We start from the raw sequence: 21712 nt of genomic DNA on the forward strand, positions 1-21712 counted from the left end.
TTATAATCTCTTATTCTTGCCAGTTCTACCTGCATTTATTACTGTTTTCTAGGCCAATTCTTATTCTGACATTCAATTAATATATAGAACTTATGACTGATATTATGAATGAACCATACTCTCTGTGATCAGTAGTCCATGGACAACAAAAAAGGAATTGTCAAAGAGTTTTCTGATTTGACCCAATTTAATATGACTTTCTTGTGACCTCATCTCAGATTAGGGCGCCCCAATTATTGATCTCACAGACTGGGAGCTTGAGGGCTTTACTAATTTTTTTTTTTTAGTTGATAATACTAGAGGCTGGCTTTTGTTACTGAATTCTTCTAGGGGGGTAATATTGTCAGTATTTTAAAAATTAACTACTATTGTTTGGGTGATAGCTTAAAATAAACTGAATAAATAAATGACCAGAGTGTGCATGGAGTTCATTACACCAAGCTACCACCTGTCCTCATTTAATTACTTTTGTTTACATGAATTATGCATCCATTATTCTCCTTGGAAACAATTAGCACAAAATTAACTTGGTTCATTCTTCCTCCTTCCAGTAAGCACTGAGAAGCAATTTAACAAATTCTCCACTTTTTGGAGTTTTAATCCAGGAAGATGAGAGGCTTTTTCCAGACTGACAAGTAACACATGACTCTTGTTTTCACTTCTACATGTATAAGTGGGGGCCTTGCAGTCAGTGTTTTAATCCATCAGGGAGGGAAGGAAAGCAAGGAGAAGGCTGGATGAGTGTATAAAGAAATTGGTAAATAAAAGTGATTTTGTGAGCATAACATTGACTTCCTAGGATATAGTACTTATTAGCATTTACTTCCTTTCATTCCAACATAAACATATCATACCTTCAGCTGCGCACTGTTGTCCATCGCGTTCATCCACAGATCTGAAGCCCTCGGCACAAGAACACTCATAACTTCCTTTGGTATTATGGCAGATCTGAGGGCAAACCCCAAAGTTCTCACATTCGTTGATGTCTGTAAGCAAATTAAAATCAAATATGCAATATTTGTTTCATCTGTTTCTTATAGACTAGGCTTTGGTTTAGATCCATATTTGCAAGCAATGAGGATCAAGAAGAATGCAGATGAAAAGAAGCATCAATAACAGCATTTGCAGAAACACAGTACCTTACTAATCTTCTAACCCTATTTCCCATGTTTTCCGTGTTCTTCTCCCATCTAATCTTCCCAAGAGACTCTATGAGATGTGTACTTCTATTAAACTCAAAGTCCCCAAAATGGTCAGTGATGAACATAGAGTTAAAATTAAGTTTGACTGTACAAAAACAAAACAGGTTTATCTCTTTCACGAAGCAACTGTAATACTGGTGCGTGTTACTACTATTGTGTTAATTTGCTTTAGGATAGGAATCAATAATTTATTGTTACAATTGAATTCTTAGATTTCAACTCCCAAAAGAAATTCTCCAATTATTTGTGTATGTAACATGGAATTAAAAAGGAGAAAAAACAATTATCTCCAAAAAATGTAAAAATCAATTCAAATATTATCATATAGCAAAAGTCATATTCATCACTGTTGATAAGCTACCTTCCAACTCCATACCTGAGAATTAATTTATGCCTAGCTTTTAAAAGTATGAGATAAAAAATGCAATTGGTGAAGATAAATGTAAAAATCCTATGTTTGTCAAAATTTTTTTTTTTTTTTTTGCTTTTTGGGTCACACCCAACAATGCTCAGGGGTTACTTCTGGCTCTGCACTCAGAAATTACTCCTGGCAGTGCTGGGGAGACCATATGGGATGCCGGGGATTGAACTTGGGACAGCCAAGTGCAAGGCAAACACCCTACCTGCTGTACTATTGCTACGGCCCCTGCCAAAATGTCTTTGATCTGTCACAACAATCCAACATGCAGTCTTTCCAAATCTTATCAATTTCATACGCATTAATGAGAACAAGCTATCTGTCAAGTGCGCGGCTAAGTACTGGTTTTAAAAAATGGGGGGAAAAAACTAGTTGGTAGCATATTTATGAATTAAAGTTTAACACATTGAGAGAATTAAACAGTGGCTTACTGTAAGGGAAAAAAATAAGAGAACCAAAATAAAATGTACATGTATCCCTAATAGGAATCGGAAGAAATATACTCTACCATCACAGGAGTTTTTGTTCAAAGTGTTGGGTTTAAACCCAGGTCTACAGAAGCAGATAAATCCTCCTTCTAACTGGGTACAGTTGTGCTCACATAGATTTTCAGTACATAATCTTTCATGTCCTCTAGCTGAAAAACAAAATCCCAGCATTAGAAATGAAAGACATAGAACATCTCCACCATAAAATTATAACAAAATAATGTATCAAAAGAAACACTATTCTCATATCAAAATTAATGTCTGTCTGGTGTATTTCCTGACTTTTAGGTACGATAGTAAAACCTAAGCCTTTTAATTGGTACAAGCAATTAACTGGAAGAAGCAAATCTAACTTGGAAATACTGAAAGCTTCTGGAACCATTCAGTCTCTGGCAATCAGAACTCCACTCTACCAAACAGTTCTGCAAAACCTGTCACAAGGGTACCTTGAATTATTTAGTCAACTCATTTTATTAGGTCATATAATTGAATCCCTATCAAGAAAGTGCGCGGAATAAATAGTACATCAGCTTGGAATCACTGGAGAGGAGAAAGTTGCCAGGAATTACTTTGGAAATCACCAAAAAAACAAATGATGGAAGTTAAAGATGTTGAAAGCATATTAATATTAACTGAGGCGACTAACTCTCAGGCTCCTAGAATTTTTAAAAAATTGTCCTCCTTTTTCCCACACAATAAAAACTGTGCCAGTAGAGGTCAGTTTTGTACCTCAAAGGTACTATTTGTGGTAGGCATGGAAACCAAAGGGCAGCCTGGAATCATTGAATTATTCATATTCTGCTCAGGATACTGTATGACTTCAGGCAAGTTTCTTTAGATATCTATGCTCAATTTAAGAGAATGAGAATAATTTGAATACAAATTTGAGGAATCTGGCATATCTCACAAGAGTTACAAAGAACAAAGACATGAGTATAAATATGCCAGTCCAACACTTCCATCACAGTGTGGAGCTAGAAACATCCTCCTTTGGCTACTCATAATTTTCCTACACAGAATCTTCCTTCTTTAAATCAAAAAGTAACAGTTCTTTCCAAGATTTTTTTTAATGATACTCCAATCTTTAATAACTACCCTCAGACACTTGGTACTTCCCCTAAGTGCCAAAGATGCAACATTTGACCTAAGATGGACTCAACATCCTTTTTTTGTTGATTTTGCTTGTCTGGGGCCTCCCAAGAGGTGCTCAGGCCAGAGTTCCCCTCCCAGCAATTAGAATTTGGTATTGATTGAGTCTCAGCGCAATGTGCTACTTCTAAGACCTTTGTCTAATCCCCATACCCTCACTGTTCCCTGATTTAACATGTTAGAAAGACAAGATCCTCTCATTTCTTTTTTAAAAAAAGAATAAGGAGCCACAGCTGTAGTACAGAAAGCAGGGCATTTGCCTTGCACACAGCTGACCTAAGTTCTATCTCTGGCATTCCATATGGTCCCTGAGCATGGCAAGGGTGAGTCCACCGTCAGAAGTAACCCCTGAGTATTGCACAGTGTGGCCCAAAAAAGGCAAACAAATAAAAGGAATGATACACACACACACACACACACACACACACAAACACACAGAATATGTTCCAAGGGTGCAAGAAATAATCCATTTAGCATTTAGCATACTGTCTGGTTAAAAAGTCCTCAAGAATGATAGGTAGCTATAGGCTTGATGTAGTTCAAAGTAAAAAGTAAGCTCAAAAGGAATATTTACTTATTGTCTACTTTGTTATTGCATGATTTCATTAAGCAAACCTGCTTTTCCACAGTCAAGTATACAAGTAAATATGTACTTACTGCAACCTGTTTCATCAAAATTGTCACCACAGTCATTGATGTTATCACAAACCATGTGCTGGGAAATGCAGTGCCCATTGCTGCACTTAAATTCATCTTCATTACAAGGTCGAGGGGTGGGAGAAGTACCTATGAAGAACAAGTTAAAATGAAAACTTTCTTCTCTGAAAGGAGATACTGATCTTAGGGCAGAGCTCTCTGTACTTCGGATTCATTCCTGACAGTGCTCAGAAACCATAAGTGGGTATGGTACAGGGATCAAATTTGGGCTGGCTACATGCAAGCAAGCACCAGAACCCATTGTACGACCTCTTTGGCCTTCTAGTCCTTGTTTTCTTAAAGGAATAGAGGAAATAAAATTTTATTGAATGTTTAAACAAATACAAAAAGAAAAAAAATACCAGACTGGCTAAGATCTTATTTCAGTGAAATGGGATAGGAATTTCTTTTTGCTTAAAAGAGTGACACAAAGTCTTGCAAGTGTTTATAAGATCTTGTGTCAGCAAAGAACAGCAATCTCAGGTACTGCTCAAGCTTCTACAAAGCAAAGTGAAATCCCCAGGGGAAGCATTTTCAAAACTGTCAATGACTGGAGAACTGTTTCCCTCCTTCCATTTTGACTTTTACTTACATAGCTTCTCTATTTCATCACTTCCATCTCCACAGTCATCAATACCGTTGCACACCTCACGCTCATAAATACAACGGTTGTTGTCACACTGGAAACGTCCTGGAGTATTACATTCAACAGATACTGTAATGAAAGGTAGTAAAACAAAAGGAGAGGTTAACCATCAATGTCACTATCTAAAATGCTGACTGGTGTGATGGTTTCTTCCCCTCATTAATCAACAGAACTTTGAGTCTCTTGTACATGGCAAGACACTGTGCTGAGCACCAAATAAGGTAGGAAACTAGAAAAGCATAGTTTGTATCTTCTGGGCCTCTTGCCCTCCTGGAAAAACACTCAGGCATTTTAAATCATTAATTTTCGCCCAGGTAATGGTTGAGAAACTAAAATGAACAAATACTGCACATTTTTACTCATTTGAAGTATTCAGAGGAAGAAAAGAGGGAACTGATAACAAACCCTAGCATCAAATGATAATAAACCCTTGGCCCTGGGTTACAAGGCTGGGAATACTAAGTAGAGGGAGGGACTAGGGTTGGGAAGATTGGAGTGAAGAGCTGAGTTGGAAGTGACACAGAGGCATTATGTGGTAGTGAGGTTTGGTAACTGTGTAAATAAAAACCATGAACATTAACATGTGCCCTAAACTAAACTGTAAAAACCCACTCCTAGTAAGCCTTCAAGCACAACTGATCTTCCTCTGTTTATGCACAGTGAGTTTCCACAGAAGATTTCCTTGGGAGAAATTTTCTTCAAAGAAAATTTGAAAACTACAAAATGGTCTTGAATTTTTTCACTTTTTTCTGTTATTTTTTGTTTTGTTTCTGAATCATACCAGGTTGTGCTTAGGGCTTACTCTTGGCTCTGCACTCAGGGCTTGGGTGAAAATTTGGGGTGTCAGGAATCAAACCTGGATTGGCTGTATGCAACACAAGCGCCTTACCTACTGTACTGTCTCTGGCTAATAAAGCTATATATTAAATATGTAAAATTATGGATAATTTCTGGACTTTCTTGCATTTTAAAAAAATTCATCAGGAAAGTCAAACAAAATCATGGGACTGCAGATCCTGTGGCTAATACTCATAATGATGAATCTATCTATCCTCTGGGTATGAAGTCTCCATGTAAGAAACACTGAAATTCTGCCTTCTACCCCCACCACTCCCATCCACTCCATTTCTCTCTCTTACAGCACAGATGGAGCTCTTCATCAGAACTATCACCACAGTCATCATCACCATCACAAATCCAAGATGGGTGGATGCAAAGGTGGTTTTTGCATTGAAACAGGTTATGTGAACAGTAGGCACCATTGGGAAAGCGGGTAGCTGTCATAGGAAAAAAGAGAAGAAGACACATACATGTTATTAGAAAAGAATGGTTCACTTTGGAAAGCTTCCATCACCTCTTGCAACCATGACTCTGTTTCACATACATCTGAAAGTACTGTGCCCTTAAATGGTCAAGAATTTGTTGAAATGTTTACATTGTTTATTTCTTTCTCTTTGTTTTTTGGCTACATCCAGTAGTGCTCAGGGCTGCTGGCTTTATACTTGGGATCATTCCTGGCAGACTAAAGGGACCATTTGGGGTGCTGATGATCAGCTGCATGCAAGGCAAAGCACCCTACTTGTTATACTATCAGGCCTCTGAAATATTTCTTAAAGACAATACCCATTAAGGATAATCAGCAATAGTTACCAACTAAAATCTGAATGGTCATATTGACTTAAATTTTTTTATAACTTTTTGTGGTTCAACATTTCAGTATTTTACTGCTCTTAATTTATTATGTTCTCATGTCGATACCAAGTTCAATATATTCAATGATTCATTACTCAAATATTCTTTTTTGATAGCAATTATTCATATTCAATTACTGACTTGTATAGTCACTGTGAATATATAAATACTTTTATTAGCATTAATGCTTCATACATCTTTTATTTAAATTTTTTTTTGGGGTCATACCCGCAAAGCTCAGGGGTTACTCCTGGATCTGCACTCAAGAATTACTCCATGCAGTGCTCGGGGTACCATATGGAATGCTGGGAATTGAACCCAGGTTGGCCACGTGCAAGGCAAACACCCTACCCGCTGAGCTATTGTTCCAGCCCCTATTTAAAATATTTGATAAAATCATGAGTGACTTAAAAATACATAATAGGGTGGTTCCAGAAATCAGGTGAATTAATAATTATCAATGAATGGGGAAATGAAAATATCTAATGGGAGAGGTGGGTCCATACTGCCATATCTGAGTATTTCAGATAAATATTGTCCTAGATGTGTAGAAACTTACGACAGCCGCTTTCATCAGTGGCATCAGGACAGTCAGCAATACCATCACATTTCAACTGACCGGGCACACAGTGTCCACTCTCACACTGAAAGTATCCAGGATGGCAGGTCCTCATTTCTGAAGAGAAAAAAAAAAAAAAACAAGAAGCGTCTTTCACACACAGATACAAGTACATTCCTAACCCAGCCTATGACAGGTTCAAAGCAAACACACCTGTGGTGAATAAACTCTCAAAACCCACACCTACTCCATTCAAGATATGGAGGTAGAAGGTTCTATCTCTCCTCTATGAAATAATCTTCATCTTTTAAGCTTTTTGTTATAGTGAATTCCTCAAATTTAATATTTTCTTAGTTTCCCCTTTTCCAACCAGAAAAGTTGTAAATTACTCAAGGAAATATCATTCTTTTTAAAATGCTCTGAACTCTCTACCAGGGTACTGCACTTACATAGCCCTTAAAATGACTTTCTGAGAAACACGAGGAAAGCGAATCTTTTATCTATTTACAAGGCCAATTATATTCAAAACAGCTCCTGGGAAGTGTTCAAATTAAAATAACTTAACAAGTTAAAAATTGCTTTTTCCCCTTATTAGTAATCTAGACTACTGTTAATTTAAGAACACAGCATAGAAAATACAGAATAGAAGATACTGTGTTATGCCAAAGTTTACAGAGACCATAAGTAAGAAGATTCCCTGTTCCAATTACATTGATCCCGGGACATGACTCTATGGAAAGCTTCTCAGAGAAGCCTGATAGTTACCACAGTCGCGCTCATCCGAGTTGTCCCCACAGTCATTGGCGTGGTCACAAACCCATCGAGAGGGAATGCATCTCTGGTCACTGCATCGAAACTCACTCTCTGTGCACTGTCGTGGGACTGAAAAGGAAAGTTGTGTGGCCATCAGAGGGTGCAAGGAGTCTCTCTCAGGGCACAAACTTGGGAGCTGACCATGACCCTCTTCGGCCTGAACTCTCAAAGGTTGACTTGGGTAGACTGTTTTTCCCTCAAATACATCTTCCCCCTCTATCAAAGACCGTTAAGAGGTCAGTGAGATAGTGTAGGGGTTAGGCATGACTTACCGCTTGCTGCCCACCACAATTCTTCCTACCCCAGGATCACACAGTCCCTGGGTTTCACTGGGTGTGGCCCCATAGGACCCCAAGCACCATCAGGGTAGTCATGTATCCTTGGTCCTACACATTGAAACTGTGACCAATTAGCCTAAAATACCTGAGAGGGACCTCCAAGCCTCTTAAGCTCTGCGTAAGAGAGAATAAAATCAAAATAAAGTCTTTGCTATAAATATGTATATGGGGAAGCCTTGCATCTACATACCCCAACTCGCCAATTGAATGACGTTTATTAAGAGGATTGTCCGAAGGTGATTTTTGAGCTTGAGATCATTTATCTCACAAAATTCTAAATAACTAATCTATAGGATTTAACATCATCATTTGGGGGGTGGGGTAGGGGTTGTTTTAAACCACTCAGGGTTTTACCTCTGTACTCAGGAATCACTCCTGGCAGTGCCAAGAATTGAGCCCAGGTTAGCCACAGGCAAGGCAAGTGCCCTACCTGCTTAACACCAGTTTCAAATCATCAGTTTTATAAATTAAAAAATGCCAATTAGATCACTTTTTTTGCTAAAAAAAGGGTTTAGCTGACTGACATTTGCAAGTATAATTAAGCATCCCAACTCTCCCAGATGCCTGTGGTAAACACGGAGCACTCCTTCCAAAGACAGATTTAAATTTAAACTGACATAGGTATGTCAGCGATATGTACAGGGTCTCATTATAGCTCTTTTCAAAATACATCCTGCTTTCCAAGACTATGTGGTATAATCAGACCTTTGGTTTTCATTTCTTACCATTAGCACCTTCCCTGATAAGGAGGATAAAAGCCGACCTATCATTTAACTAACCATGCCTGGACTAAATTACTCAGCTATTTCAGGAAGGATAACAATCCAAAATCACCAACTCCCTTTCCTCTACTAGCCAGTCATTTTGGGAGCAAGAGCTTAAGAAGCAAAGACTTTATTTTGATTTTATTCCCTCATATTCTTACTGCTGGTTTTCTATTTTTTTCTCAATAGTGTCCACTTGCCCCTATCAATGCCGCCTCCCCTCATCTGCCTCCCACTCACCACAGGCACAAGAGACATTACACACACACAGGCACACACACACACACAAAACACATGCACTGTGTTTTGCAATACTCTTGCTGATACGGTTTCATATATATGTGTATACATATGTATATATATGTGTATACATATGTACATATATATACACATATGTGCACCGTAGCACTGTCCTCCCATTGTTTATCAACTTGCCCGAGCAAGCACCAGTAACATCTCCATTGTGAAACTTGTTATTATTGTTTTTGTCATATCAAATACGCCATGGGGAGCTTGCCAGGCTCTGCCGGGCAGGATACTCTCAGTAGCTTGACAGGCTCTCCGAGAAAAATGAAGGAACCAAACTCGGGTCAGCTGCATGCAGGGAAAACGCCCTGCCCGTTGTGCTATCGCTCCGCCCATATATATCTATATATAGTTACATAGATATATATAGATTATATAGTTTCCTACTGAATACTAATCCTCACATTCCTTGTTTCCATTGTCTTTGAGTATCAATTATTCCACAATTATTCATCTTTACACTCCATAAATGGGAGAGATCATTCTGTGTAGGTCTCCCTCCCTCTGACTAATTTCATTCAGCATAACATTGTGAGAGAGGGACAAAGCCACGCGGGTTCCAGGACCGAGATCTCCAAGCCTACTCGGATTGGAGTCGAGCATCCTCCACCCAGATCCTCCAAATTCCAGTAGGTGGGGGTCACACCCACCACCTGGCCCCCTGGCGCCGTGTAATCCCATCAATGGCCAAGACTCAGAGACTATAAAATCCAGCTCCCGGACGAGACCAGTGCAGTCTCCTGCCCCCGCACCTGGCTGTTCCTCACTGGGGCCCCTCGGAGGGGAGCGGATTGAGCTTTCCTCCCCGCCCCGACTAGGGCTCCGGCAGCTGAAGACCTCCAGGACCAGCCACCACCATGCTGAGACCACTCTCCGCACACATGAAGGTACGGGCAGAGAGACAAAGCCACACGGGTTCCGGGGCCGAGATCTCCAAGCCTACTCGGATTGGAGTCGAGCATCCTCCATCCAGATCCTCCAAATTCCAGTAGGCGGGGGTCACACCCACCACCTGGCCCCCTGGTGCCGTGTAATCCCATCAACGGCCAAGACTCAGAGACTATAAAATCCAGCTCCCGGAACCGCGCGACATCTTATCAGGACATTTTTTTATGACATCTTATTATCTCATTCCTACTTTGGACAAACTTGCAGGCTATCAAATGTAGCCTGCCCACAGGGCAGAGTCTGGCAAACTCCCCGTGGCGTAACAAATGTGCCAAATACCAGTAACAATGATGGGTCTCATTCTCCTAAAGAGCCTTGAATATAATCTCAGGGCTAGGATGAAAGAGATGTTACTGGGGCCTGCTCGAGGCAATCGACGAATAACAGGATGATGAATGAAATGAATGAAAAACATTGTGAGGGTGGCAGAAAATAGAAAAAAGAAATGTTTTGATAAAATCTCAATATTTATCTCTGTAGATCAAAAAAGTAAAATAAAAGAAATGTACCATTCTGAGTGTGTGCAAAGTAATATATAGTTATCTTCATAACTTGTGGATGCATGTGTACAGTACTATGGATCAAACACTGGGTAGGCAGAGACCATTCTGATCTTGTTTTCCTACTCTTTGAGAATATATGGCATAGACAGTTGCTCTGTGGACAAGAACAGGCATTACAGCTCAGGGCCCTGAACACTCACCACAGTTTTCCTCATCTGAGTGATCGCCGCAGTCATCATGCCCATCACACTTCCAGCGAAGAGGGATGCAACGGTGATTATTGCAGCGGAACTCCCCTGCAGGTCTGCACGTCCTCGCCTCTGCCAGAAGCAGGAAAAAGTCAAGGAAGTCACAACTGGAGGTCAAGAAATGCCCAAGTAGTATTTCTTGTGGGACAGTCTGAGAATTAAAACTACCATATCCTTAAAGTTCCCAGAGAAGGACCATTATTCATTGTCAGTTTTCCTCTTTTGGCCAATCTGAAACTACCCTCCTACTTGAAACTAGAATCACTTTCTTTATTCAAACTGCTCAAAAAAGGAGAGCTTGGGATACAACTCAGCAGAATATCAATTATCTCACATATGTGAGGACCAGAGTCCAATCCTCAAAACTGGAAGACCAGAAGAGATAGCACAATAGGCTGAGCATATGCTTTGTCTGAGAGAAGCCTGGACTCAATTCCTGGCACTGCATGGTCCCTTGAGCGCAAAGCCAGAAGTAGCACTCAAGATCCACAAACACTGAAATGTGACTTATAATTTATAACAAAAGTCTGGTGAACTAGAAGGCTAATTAATATCAGCAACAAATAAAACATTTCTGTCACAACAATTTTTAGTTGGCTATATTTAGTGCTATTATTAAAATAACACATTCTCTTCCAACCAAATCTGACATATACTCATAGACATTTGGGATTTATATTTTCCCTCTATGCCTAATCTTGACAGACTCCATTCATTTTGATGGACTTTTGTTCATAAATTCTTTCTAAGTTGCCAGAGTGATTAAAGCTATTCAGTAGATGATATGGAAAGTCAGAGAGAGATTCAGAATATAAAAAAACTCCAATTTTGATTTTAAAATATTCTTTATGGAGACAGGTGATTAAGTAACGTTAAGTAATGATTTTACCTTTGGAAGAAATTATCTAAGTTTCCATTATCTTACTAATGTACTTAACAATTATTGCTGTAATTAATCCCTGTGGGATGGAATTTCACTTAAAATGATTACTTTCATTACTTCCAACAACCCTATAAAATGCTTAAAAGATCTTAATGGAAGAAGCCACAGCCGGACCTTCACCCCATCCCCCTGCAGCCCCTCCTACCACAGCCTTCTTCATCACTGTTATCCCTGCAGTCATTGATGCCATTGCACACAGTCCACTGTGGGACACAGCGGTAGTTTGTCCTACAGGAGAATTCTGTGTGGTTGTCACAGCGATAGGCAGAGCTCACTGAAAAGAGAGGACAAAGCAAAATCAGAACCCATGTCTTCCTCCTGCCCAGAAACAGCACCAGAAGATCTCCTCATCATTCCCTTTAGGATATGGTGCAGACACGCAATTGCCAAACCACCAACTAAATCGTGCTTATGTTAGAAGTGAGATGTTGATGAAGAGTTGAGAAGCCTGAGTCCTGTGTTTCATTCTATCTTGGTGCCTGAAGTATTAGAGTATAATCTTGAGGTGGAGAGTGGGAAAGAAGAGAGTTACAGCAGCCCAGTGGACTTGAAAAGCTGCTGGGTTGAAGATTCAGTTCTGCCACAAAATCCATTTATGCTCAGTTGCATCATCTATAAAATTGGCAACATCCATCCTTCCCAACCTTATAATATTATTCTAAGGCTCAAGTAAGGATGTACTTGCTACACATACAAAAGGAAACTCTTGCTATCATCTTTTGAAAAGGTACATTCAGTGGAACAAGAGGAATCAGGCACAGGGGCAGGAGTGATCGTACAGAGGGTAGGGCATTTGCCTTGCAAGCGGCTGACCCGGTTCAATCCCCAGCATCCCATATGGTCCCCAAAGGACTGCCAAGACTAATTCCTGAGTGAAGAGCCATGAGAACCCCTGAGCACTTCTGGATGTGGCCCAAAAAGGGAAAAAAAACTAAATGAATCAGGCACTTTAGAAACATTCAACCTGCAAGCCAGCCTGCAAACTTAGAGTAGGAGTGCCAGGATTAGAAGAGTGTTAGAACATTATACAACCAAAAACCAATCATGAACAACTTTGTGACTGTGTATCTCATAGTGATTCAAAAAAAAAAAAAGACTAGCAAGCTTTGGTGGAATACAGTTCCATATCCTATTGTCTTGTTCTAACAGGCATTACCATTCTCATTAATATAGAACTTTTGTGAGTTTCATTAAATACTCATCATCATTTAGCACTTGTTTTATTTTTTTTCAAAATAAAGTTCCAATGGAATATGTCACAGTCTTATTTGGAATTAGGTATGACACCTCAAGATCGAAACAGAAATTTGAAAATACACTGTCACTTCAAGTCTCTTTTCCATGACAGACGATCACAAGTCAAAAAAATTTTTTTAAGCCCACATTTTAAAAAAACATAAATAAATAGAAGGAAGACTCAGCCCCCAGGGACTGAAGCTGTCAGCGTTCTCTTCATCTACATAGAGGTTTCTCCTGGATTCCCGCCCCTGGCCCTGGCATAATACACCCACTGGAACTTACTGCATTCGTGAAGAGGCTCATCCGAATAGTCACCACAGTCGTTGTCTACATCACACTTCCAGGACTGAGGAATGCAGCGGCCATTGGCACACTTAAAATAGCCAGGCTTGCAGGTTCTGCTGGTGCAGTGCGAACTCTCTTCATCAGAGTTATCCCCACAGTCATTCTCAGAGTCACACTGCCAGGATTCTGGGATGCAGCGTTTGTTGGCGCACTGCCACTGATTGTCCTGGCATTGATGATTCTCTGCAAGCAGGGGGGTGGGGTTACCAACCTGAACACTTACTCACAGAGACAGAGACAGAAGCCTGCAATCAGGTGGATCCTGGGAACTAGATTATAACGTACTGGGTTTGTTTTGTTTTGTTTTGAAGAGAAGGGTCCAATCCAGTGGTGCTAAGTATTTACTACTGGCTCTGAGCTCAGGGATCATTCCTAGGGGAGCTCAAGGAAACATAAGGGGTGCTAGAGAGTGAATCTGGGCTACCTGTGTACAGGATAAGTGTCCTATCCACTGTACTATCTCTTCAGGCCCAGATTACAATTTACTTTACAGTATTTTAAAGTATTCACAATTATCAACCAGTACCAATAAGCTGAACTCATGAACATTGTTCCTTTGATCACTGTTGTCTCCTAAGTTCTTTATTATCTTTTTTTCCCTAACATATAGAGATGAGGCCTAATTCATTCATGACCTACTAAGTATAACTTATGCCCCTGCTCTCCCAATGAAAACAACTGTTTTTCAAAACATTATGTTTGTTGCTAAGGTTGATGTGTGCTGGATTTTTGGTTTGATTTTTTTTTTCAAGTGGGAGTGGAAAACTCATTTGACTTCAGTATCAGTACGTATAAAGAACTCCCAATGTAGATAACTTACTATCTACCCCAACTTTGACTTGATGAGATATTAGCATTTCTAAAACACTCTACAAAAAAGATAGGCAATAAACTCTGAATTTCAGAGGACCTTCAGAAAACTCCATTACAGAAACATGACTGAGTGTGTCCATTCAACTACAGAAGAGGGCTGAGAAGGCAGAGGGTAATTCAACATACCACAAAGAGCCTGGTCTTCATCAGAGCCATCAGGGCAGTCTTGATGGAGATCGCACAGAGACTGAGGGATGGTGCAGTTGCCATCTCTGCACTGGAACCGTCCTAACCGACAGAAGCGCTGTGGGCAATGGGAAGATTCATCCGAACCATCTGAGCAGTCTTTTTGTCCATCGCATTTCCACCAAATAGGAATACACCTTCACCAAGAAAACAGAGCAGTTCTTAGTTAAAGTTAGTTCTTAGTTCTTAGTTCTCCCCCTTTAAGAAGGAGGAGAAAGGGAAACTGGGGACATTGATGTTGGGAAATGTACACTGGTTGAAGGGACAGGTATTGGAACATTGTGTGACTGAAAACCAATCATGAACAACTTTATAACTGTGTATCTCACTGTGGTTCAATTAAAATAAAACAAAATTGAATTTCAAGTAATGACACACAAGGGTTTTTTCAAAGCACAAGAAAAGGGTCAATTATACCTTTAGTACCATGGTGTATTTTCAGGGAAAATATAAATAGATGAGGAAGTTTCTTATGACCCAAACAGGCTGGATAAATGAGTATGAGTATAAGCATGCTACTTAAATCCCTTCCACAACAAACTATGGAGTGCTGAGTGCAGTGCTATGGTTCTGGATGTGGGACTGGTTAGGACCAGACTGACAGGTTGATAGAATTTGGAAGTTGACGTGGAAGCACCAGGCATTAAGTTTAAGGTATAGATGTAATTCTCAGTCCAAGGCATTTTATTTTAGTATCAAAATAATCTCTATTAGAGTTGAAGCAATAGTACAGTGGGTAAGGTGTTTGCCTTGCCAACCTGGGATCAATCCCTGGCACCACCTATCACCAAACCTTCCAGGAGTGATCCCTGAGCACAGAGCCAGGAGAAAGCCTGTGTACAGCCTGGCATGCTTCCTCTCCCCACCACAAACAAAACAAAACAAAATGAAACAAAAATAATTTACTACTAAATCTAGGATTCTCATGCTAGGGTTCTCATTTACACTATTCTAATTCAGAAACCCTAATGGTCTGTTAGGAAAATAAATCAGAAAACAAAAACATTCAGAAATAGAGTGGAATGCATAACCCTCAATCTTATCCTGACATACTTAAAAAGAGTTAGACCCTCTGTGCAGATCAGAAATTCTATCCCTTTATAGTTTAATTTCCATGTATATTTACAGTACTCTTGTGGTGACATGTAGAAAAATAAATTACAAATAAGAATTACTTGCATGCCTAGGCATAACTCCTTGGACAACAAATACCTTATATTTATAAAAGAAAATTTTCTGAAGGTGGGAATATTTGGTGTAGTGTAAATTAGTTAGCAAAAATTAGTTGATTCACTATGTTGATAAATGTTGATCGGTGACTCCACATCCCATTGAACCCTAAGATCACCATACATACAAGAGAGAGACAGTGAAAATAGGTAAAAGAGTCTCACTTTTCATTGTTAGCACACAGGAATTGTGTGCTCGAGCATGTGGGAAGGCAGTAATTTCTGTCAGTCAGGCGTATGGTCTTAAAGTTGTCTGGACACTCGCAGGTAAATCCTACCCCTCCTGCTTTGATGAGGCAGAGATGAGAACAGCCACCATTGCTGATCGCACAGGGATTGTTCACTATTCAAAAAAAGAAAGAAAGAAAAAGACATGGTTTACTCACTTATGGAGTATACCGAGCACAGGTATGGCCTGCTACTCACCTTACCCTACTTGGAGAGTAAGTAAAATAATCACCCTAGTTTTACCTATTTTCCCCAAAATTCATAGAGGACAGATGGAAGAGATGTATGTGCTCACCAGAGGATGCTTCCTTTGATAAAAAAGAAGACGACCCATGTGCTCTGGGCTAGAGGAAAACAGGCTTCTTAATGTCCTTGGCAAGTAGGTATGACAGTAGGCTAAGACCCATAGCCTATGTTTCCAAACTTAATTTTAAGCAGAGGCTATATTCTCACCTGCTTCTAAAGACAGATGATAGAAAGATGGCCCCAAAACGAAGTGAATGGCTAAACTCAACAGAGTCTTTAATAATTTCTGGGCTACCTCATAGATATGAAGATTCTCTCTCTCTCTCTCTCTCTCTCTGCCTGTCTGTCTCTCTATCACTCTGCCCCTCTCTCTCTCTCTCTCTCACTCTCTCAAGAAAACAGTAAAGTTTAATGGAAAGTAGAAGAGAATAAAAAAAACTCCCATGGGGTCAGACCAATAGTGCAGTGGGTAGGGTATTTGCCTTGCTTGTAGCTAACCCAGGTTTGACCCCTGCCATCTTATATGGTCCCACCCGGAGTAATTCTTGAGTATAGAGCCAGCAGCAACACCTCAGCACAACCTGATGTAGCCCCAAAACAAATCTCTATAATCTATAATTTCTATAATCTCTATGAAGACCAATTTTGATAGAAATGAAGATTCATTTAAACTTCAGCTAAGTAATAAATATTTTTGTTTGGGAAGTTTCTGTTTCGTTTTTTGTTCCAAATTTATCATATATTTCAGCAAGACACTGCAACAAAGCAGGCCCACTCATTCTATATCTAAATTTATCCTTTTTTCCAAAGTACACTAGACCTTTGACGGATTATCTAAAAATCATAAAGTGTCCTCGATTGCATAAAGTGTCCTTCATTGCACACAAAAAATTAAAAATTAATTTAAAAGACATTATAGTATTGGTCTGGACAAAAGACATTATTCTACACAACAATAACAGCAAAAATGAAACAGCCATAAAAATAGGCACATTGATAAATGTTTTCTAATAATGAAAATTTTATTTTTAAAATTTATTTTATATCAATTATTTCAAGAGGTTAATTTTGGAATTGGTATTAAGAAATGATTGTGGGACTAGAGAGATAGTATTGTGGTGATTAGAAAATGTCCTTGCTTTTCAAATATGCTTCCTGCAGTATTTATGACCGGAATATCACAATTTTTTTGCTTGTTTTGTTTTGGGGCATACCTGGTGGTGCTCAAGGGCTTACTCCTGGCTCTGTGCTCATAGGTTACTACCAGAGGACTCGGGCCATATGGGATTCTGGGGGTCGAATCTGGGTTGGCTGTGTTCAATGCAAGTACCCTACTCATTATTCCGTAGCCCAAGCCCTCCACAATATTTTTAACTAAATTTAAAGTATTTCAATTCTCCCACACACAAAAAATAGATGAAGTAAATATGACAACACAATAAAACTGATTCTAATAAAAAACCCAGAATGATCATTAAGAAAATGTTAGGGAAAAGAAGTTTCATATAACCCTTCAAGGAATTGTGGAATAAGCTCTAAAGATAGTTACAAACTAAAACTCAACTCTCTGCTTTTGTTAATACCAACCATTAACAAGTAAGACCTTTTTTTTCTTTTAATAGGCCATGATATCTATGCAAAAAGAACCAAATGATATGCAGACCAAACATGAAATTGTGTTAAGCTTCCGAACTACATACTCACCAATGGGTTGTTTATACGGATGATAAACACGGATGTCATATGGCTTATGCGTTACGTTTGCAAGCACTGTTCTATGTGACCCATCAAATTTGTTTCCTTTTTCGATTGTCTTTGTATTCCAATCTGTCCAATAAATAATGTCTTCAAAAATGGTTATAGCAAATGGGTGAGGCAGGATCCCATTATAAACTGTGTGCCGATGTTGGCCCTCCAAATCTGAGTACCTGGTTAAGAGACACTCAGTAAGTAAACTCCACTCCTATAATGTCTTTATAACCTTTAAAATGTCCTTTCCTATTTATCCTAAACATATTTTGTAACTAAGTTCTTAATAACTATAAAAATAATGTATGACAAATTTGAAACTTACTACTACTAATAATAAATGGGGCTGGGGGAATAGCTCACAGGGTTAGAGTAATTAGTTTGCGTGGTGATGGAACCAGGTAGTTCACTGAGAAATGTTGGGAGTCACCCAAGCATTGAGTAGGAGAAAACCCTAAGCACCATGGAGTGTGGCTAAAAGCATCCAGCAGAGCATAAAATACTGAGGAGCAACAGATGCTAACAGAAGAAATAACCCAGAGTCCTGTGCTCTGTAGACCTGAGTAGCAGAGTATTTATCAATGAGTCTATTAAGTGAATTCTGAGGAAAAGTCTGCATGAGCAAAGGGTTAGAAAGTTCAAAAATTTGTGCTATAAATTTATTTTTAGTAGAATGTTCCCAAGAAAACATGAGATTAAAGAACTTCAAAATTCTATATAAACTTTGATGGGAAGGGGAATTACAAAATTCTACTAAAAATTATATAGTTACTGGCAACCACATGTTTAAATGCAACAGGACAACCTGGGTACTTTTTTACTGTGTATTTTTCACTATGTAATATTTTAATCCACTTTTTAAATGCTTCCTATTAAAATAGCACAGCGGTAGGGCGTTTGCCTTGCACGCAGCCAACATGGCCGACCTGAGTTCGATTCCTCCGCCCCTCTCGGAGAGCCCGGCAAGCTACTGAGAGTATTCGATATGCCAGACACAGTAACAACAAAGTCTCCAATGGAGACGTTACTGGGCCCGCTCGAGCAAATCGATGATCAACGGGAGGGCCTTATTCATTCATTCATAATTAAGAATATTAAGGAGTAGAGGGAGATAAGACAAATGAGAAGCAGCAGAGGGATGTCAAAGGGATTCAGGTACATTGGTGGTGTTAAGGATTGATAAAGTCAAATATTCAAACTACAGAGTCAACAATACTGAAATCATGAGATATGAATTTTAACAGATTTTAATAACCAAACTTAAAAAGGTGTCAATTAAGAGGAGGCTTGGGGTGCTAGTAGGAGTATAAACCAAGGGAACCTAGCAACACTGGTGGAGGGAAATTGACACTGGTGGTGGATTGGTGGTAGAAAACTGTATGTCTAAATCTAAATTATGAAGAACTTTTGTAAATCATGATGCTTTAATAATTATTTTTTTAAAAACACAAAATTATAAAGAAAATGTGAATAAATAGCACAGCGGTAGGGCGTTTACCTTGCACGCAGCCAACATGGCCGACCCGAGTTCGATTCCTCCGCCCCTCTCGGAGAGCCGGGCAAGCTACCGAGAGTATCTTGCCCGCACGGCAGGGCCTGGCAAGCTCCCCATGACGTATTCGATATGCCAAACACAGTAACAACAAAGTCTCCAATGGAGACGTTACTGGGCCCACTCGAGCAAATCGATGATCAACGGGAGGGCCTTTACTTTACTTTACTTTACATTACAAATGAAAAAAGGTAAGAGATTCTACTACTACTTAAACACTAAATTGAACTTCCCAACAAATAGACCAGGGGTTAAGGTAGCATGTCAAAGCCACATGACTTCCTGTATCCGGCTGGATGTCACCCCTGAAGTCCCCAGAATACCACTACTATTCATGACCTCACATTGAACTGCAAACTCCAGTTGATAAACATTAAGCATGGCCCCCAGGTTCTCTGAACAGTGATTGGAGGGAGAGAAGACATCTAAAATTATTTAAACGTATTTTGGGAAAAACATTTCAATTCTTTTGTTTTTCCACTTTATTCAAATAGAAAAAATCTATTAATCATGTTTCCAAGGGAACAATAAATTAAAGAGATAAGGAAATTAAAGTTAAACATTTACTAACTAGCTCTATTTTTCAGATGAAGAAATATAAAGTGAAGGCTTAAAACTGATTTAGCTGACTTCAAAGTTCATGCTTTTTTCTACAGATCTCAGTGAACTGCTTCAGACTGATTTTGAATACTAGGCTAGATAGAAGCTACCTGGGAACAATACATTGGCAATACAAATCCCTACTGACCCTAATTAGTTACCCAATGTACCCAATGTACGTACTCAATGTAACCTAGATGAGCATCGGCCCAGTAGAGTAGGTCAGTGGTATAATCAATGGTGATGCCATTTGGCCACTCTAATTTGGTAGAAATGATCACAGACTTGTTGGTTCCATCCATGCCTACTCTCCCAATGTATGCTCGATGAGCCCAGTCTGCCCAGTAGACAAATCTATTGGAATAAACACAAGCAAGGATCATTCCTTAAAGTCAAAAACAGTTACTATCCAAAAGACATAGCTCTCTTCTAATAACAGAGAAAACACATTTTATGAGAAAAAAATCTATGAGAATATAATCCACTCAATGATATGCAAGAAATGTTCAAGAACAAATATGAATCTCAGTGAAAATGACATGAAGAGACAACTAAAAGTGCTTAATTTAAATAATTAACCAAATAAATAAATAACCATAAATTTCTTTACATGCAGTCAAAATAAGTGTCTTGATGAGTCATGGTAAAGAAAACAGATAAATCTGATAAATATTTCAACAAACCATGCTTTTGTCTATTATACTAAGCCATTTACCAGATAGGAAAAGCAGAAGATCCCAGCAAGGCATTGGACTTGAGATAGTTACATGTATAGCCTTTATGGAAACAGACAAAGAGCATGAAAGATCCCAAGAGTACAGGGAAACAATACCCATATTTAGGGTGAAGGGCAATTCCTCTAGGTTTATCAAAGCAAAAGGTGTTGTTGGCGTCCACACAGTGCTCAGCCAGCTTGCGGCGATATCGACCTCTGAGGTCAGAGACTGAGAGGCAGTTGAGGATGGAATCCACCCAATAGAGATTTCTGAAACAGAGAGCCAGAAGTTACTATTATAGTCATTTTGCTATCCAACTCCATGCTTCCTAGAAACACAGACAGCTATTAGCAGGGACTTTTCCTCCAGAAAAATTAGGGCAAGGAAAAACAGGAAGGTAAAACTGCATTCATTTCTGCAATGAAACCGTGGATTATGCAGGTGTGTGGGCTACATTACACCTGTCACATAAGGAGCATGGGGTTCACACTCATATAAAGTTTCTGTCAATAGTTTTTTCTTTTCTCTCTCTCTGTCTCTCTTTTTATTCTTTTATTATTTTTGTTTATTTATTTATATTTTACTTTTGGGTCACACCTAGTGATGCTCAGGGGTAACCCCAGGTTCTGCACCAAGGAAGTACTCCTGGTGGTGCTTAAGGGACGATCTCGGATGCCGAGGATTGAACTGGGTTGGCGGCATGCAAGTCCAGCTAGTCCATTGCTCCAATCCCCTGTCTTAACTTTCTTTACATGGCAAAAGGCATCCTTCACATGCAATGAAAATGAGTAGGGAGACAGAAATGAAAGTAGTACGTGTCTTAAATAACAGTTTACATAGTGGAAGTATATCACAAAGCAACACCAAAACTGCACCAAGCAACTATGAATTATGACCTTTTCAAGACAGACAAAAACTTACCTTGTGCTGGCCCCTTCAGACAACAATGGTAAAATTAACTTCTTGCCATACTATTAACCAAACTTAATAAAGGTTTAGGAATTTATTACCCACTAGAAATGTCTGCTTCAAAGAT

At 39.3% G+C, this 21712-nt stretch overlaps 1 protein-coding gene across 1 annotated transcript in view; it reads right to left on the bottom strand.

Annotated features, from left to right (window-relative positions):
• Positions 1–21712, bottom strand: part of LRP2 (LDL receptor related protein 2) — a 195557-nt gene that overhangs the window by 23786 nt on the left and 150059 nt on the right. The window contains exons 52-67 of the mRNA XM_056110472.1: positions 20793–20945; positions 20144–20314; positions 17764–17987; positions 15751–15928; positions 14297–14493; positions 13235–13480; positions 11859–11987; positions 10723–10842; positions 7616–7732; positions 6851–6967; positions 5739–5876; positions 4546–4668; positions 3911–4043; positions 2129–2253; positions 855–986; positions 793–795 (exon numbers count right to left, since the gene is read on the bottom strand). Of these exons, the coding sequence (XP_055966447.1) occupies positions 793–795; positions 855–986; positions 2129–2253; positions 3911–4043; positions 4546–4668; positions 5739–5876; positions 6851–6967; positions 7616–7732; positions 10723–10842; positions 11859–11987; positions 13235–13480; positions 14297–14493; positions 15751–15928; positions 17764–17987; positions 20144–20314; positions 20793–20945 (2306 nt within the window). The remainder of the gene's footprint in view (positions 1–792; positions 796–854; positions 987–2128; positions 2254–3910; positions 4044–4545; positions 4669–5738; positions 5877–6850; positions 6968–7615; positions 7733–10722; positions 10843–11858; positions 11988–13234; positions 13481–14296; positions 14494–15750; positions 15929–17763; positions 17988–20143; positions 20315–20792; positions 20946–21712) is intronic.

This window comes from Sorex fumeus, unplaced genomic scaffold, assembly GCF_029834395.1.
Source record: "Sorex fumeus unplaced genomic scaffold, SorFum_2.1 ptg000009l, whole genome shotgun sequence".
NCBI lineage: Eukaryota > Metazoa > Chordata > Mammalia > Eulipotyphla > Soricidae > Sorex > Sorex fumeus.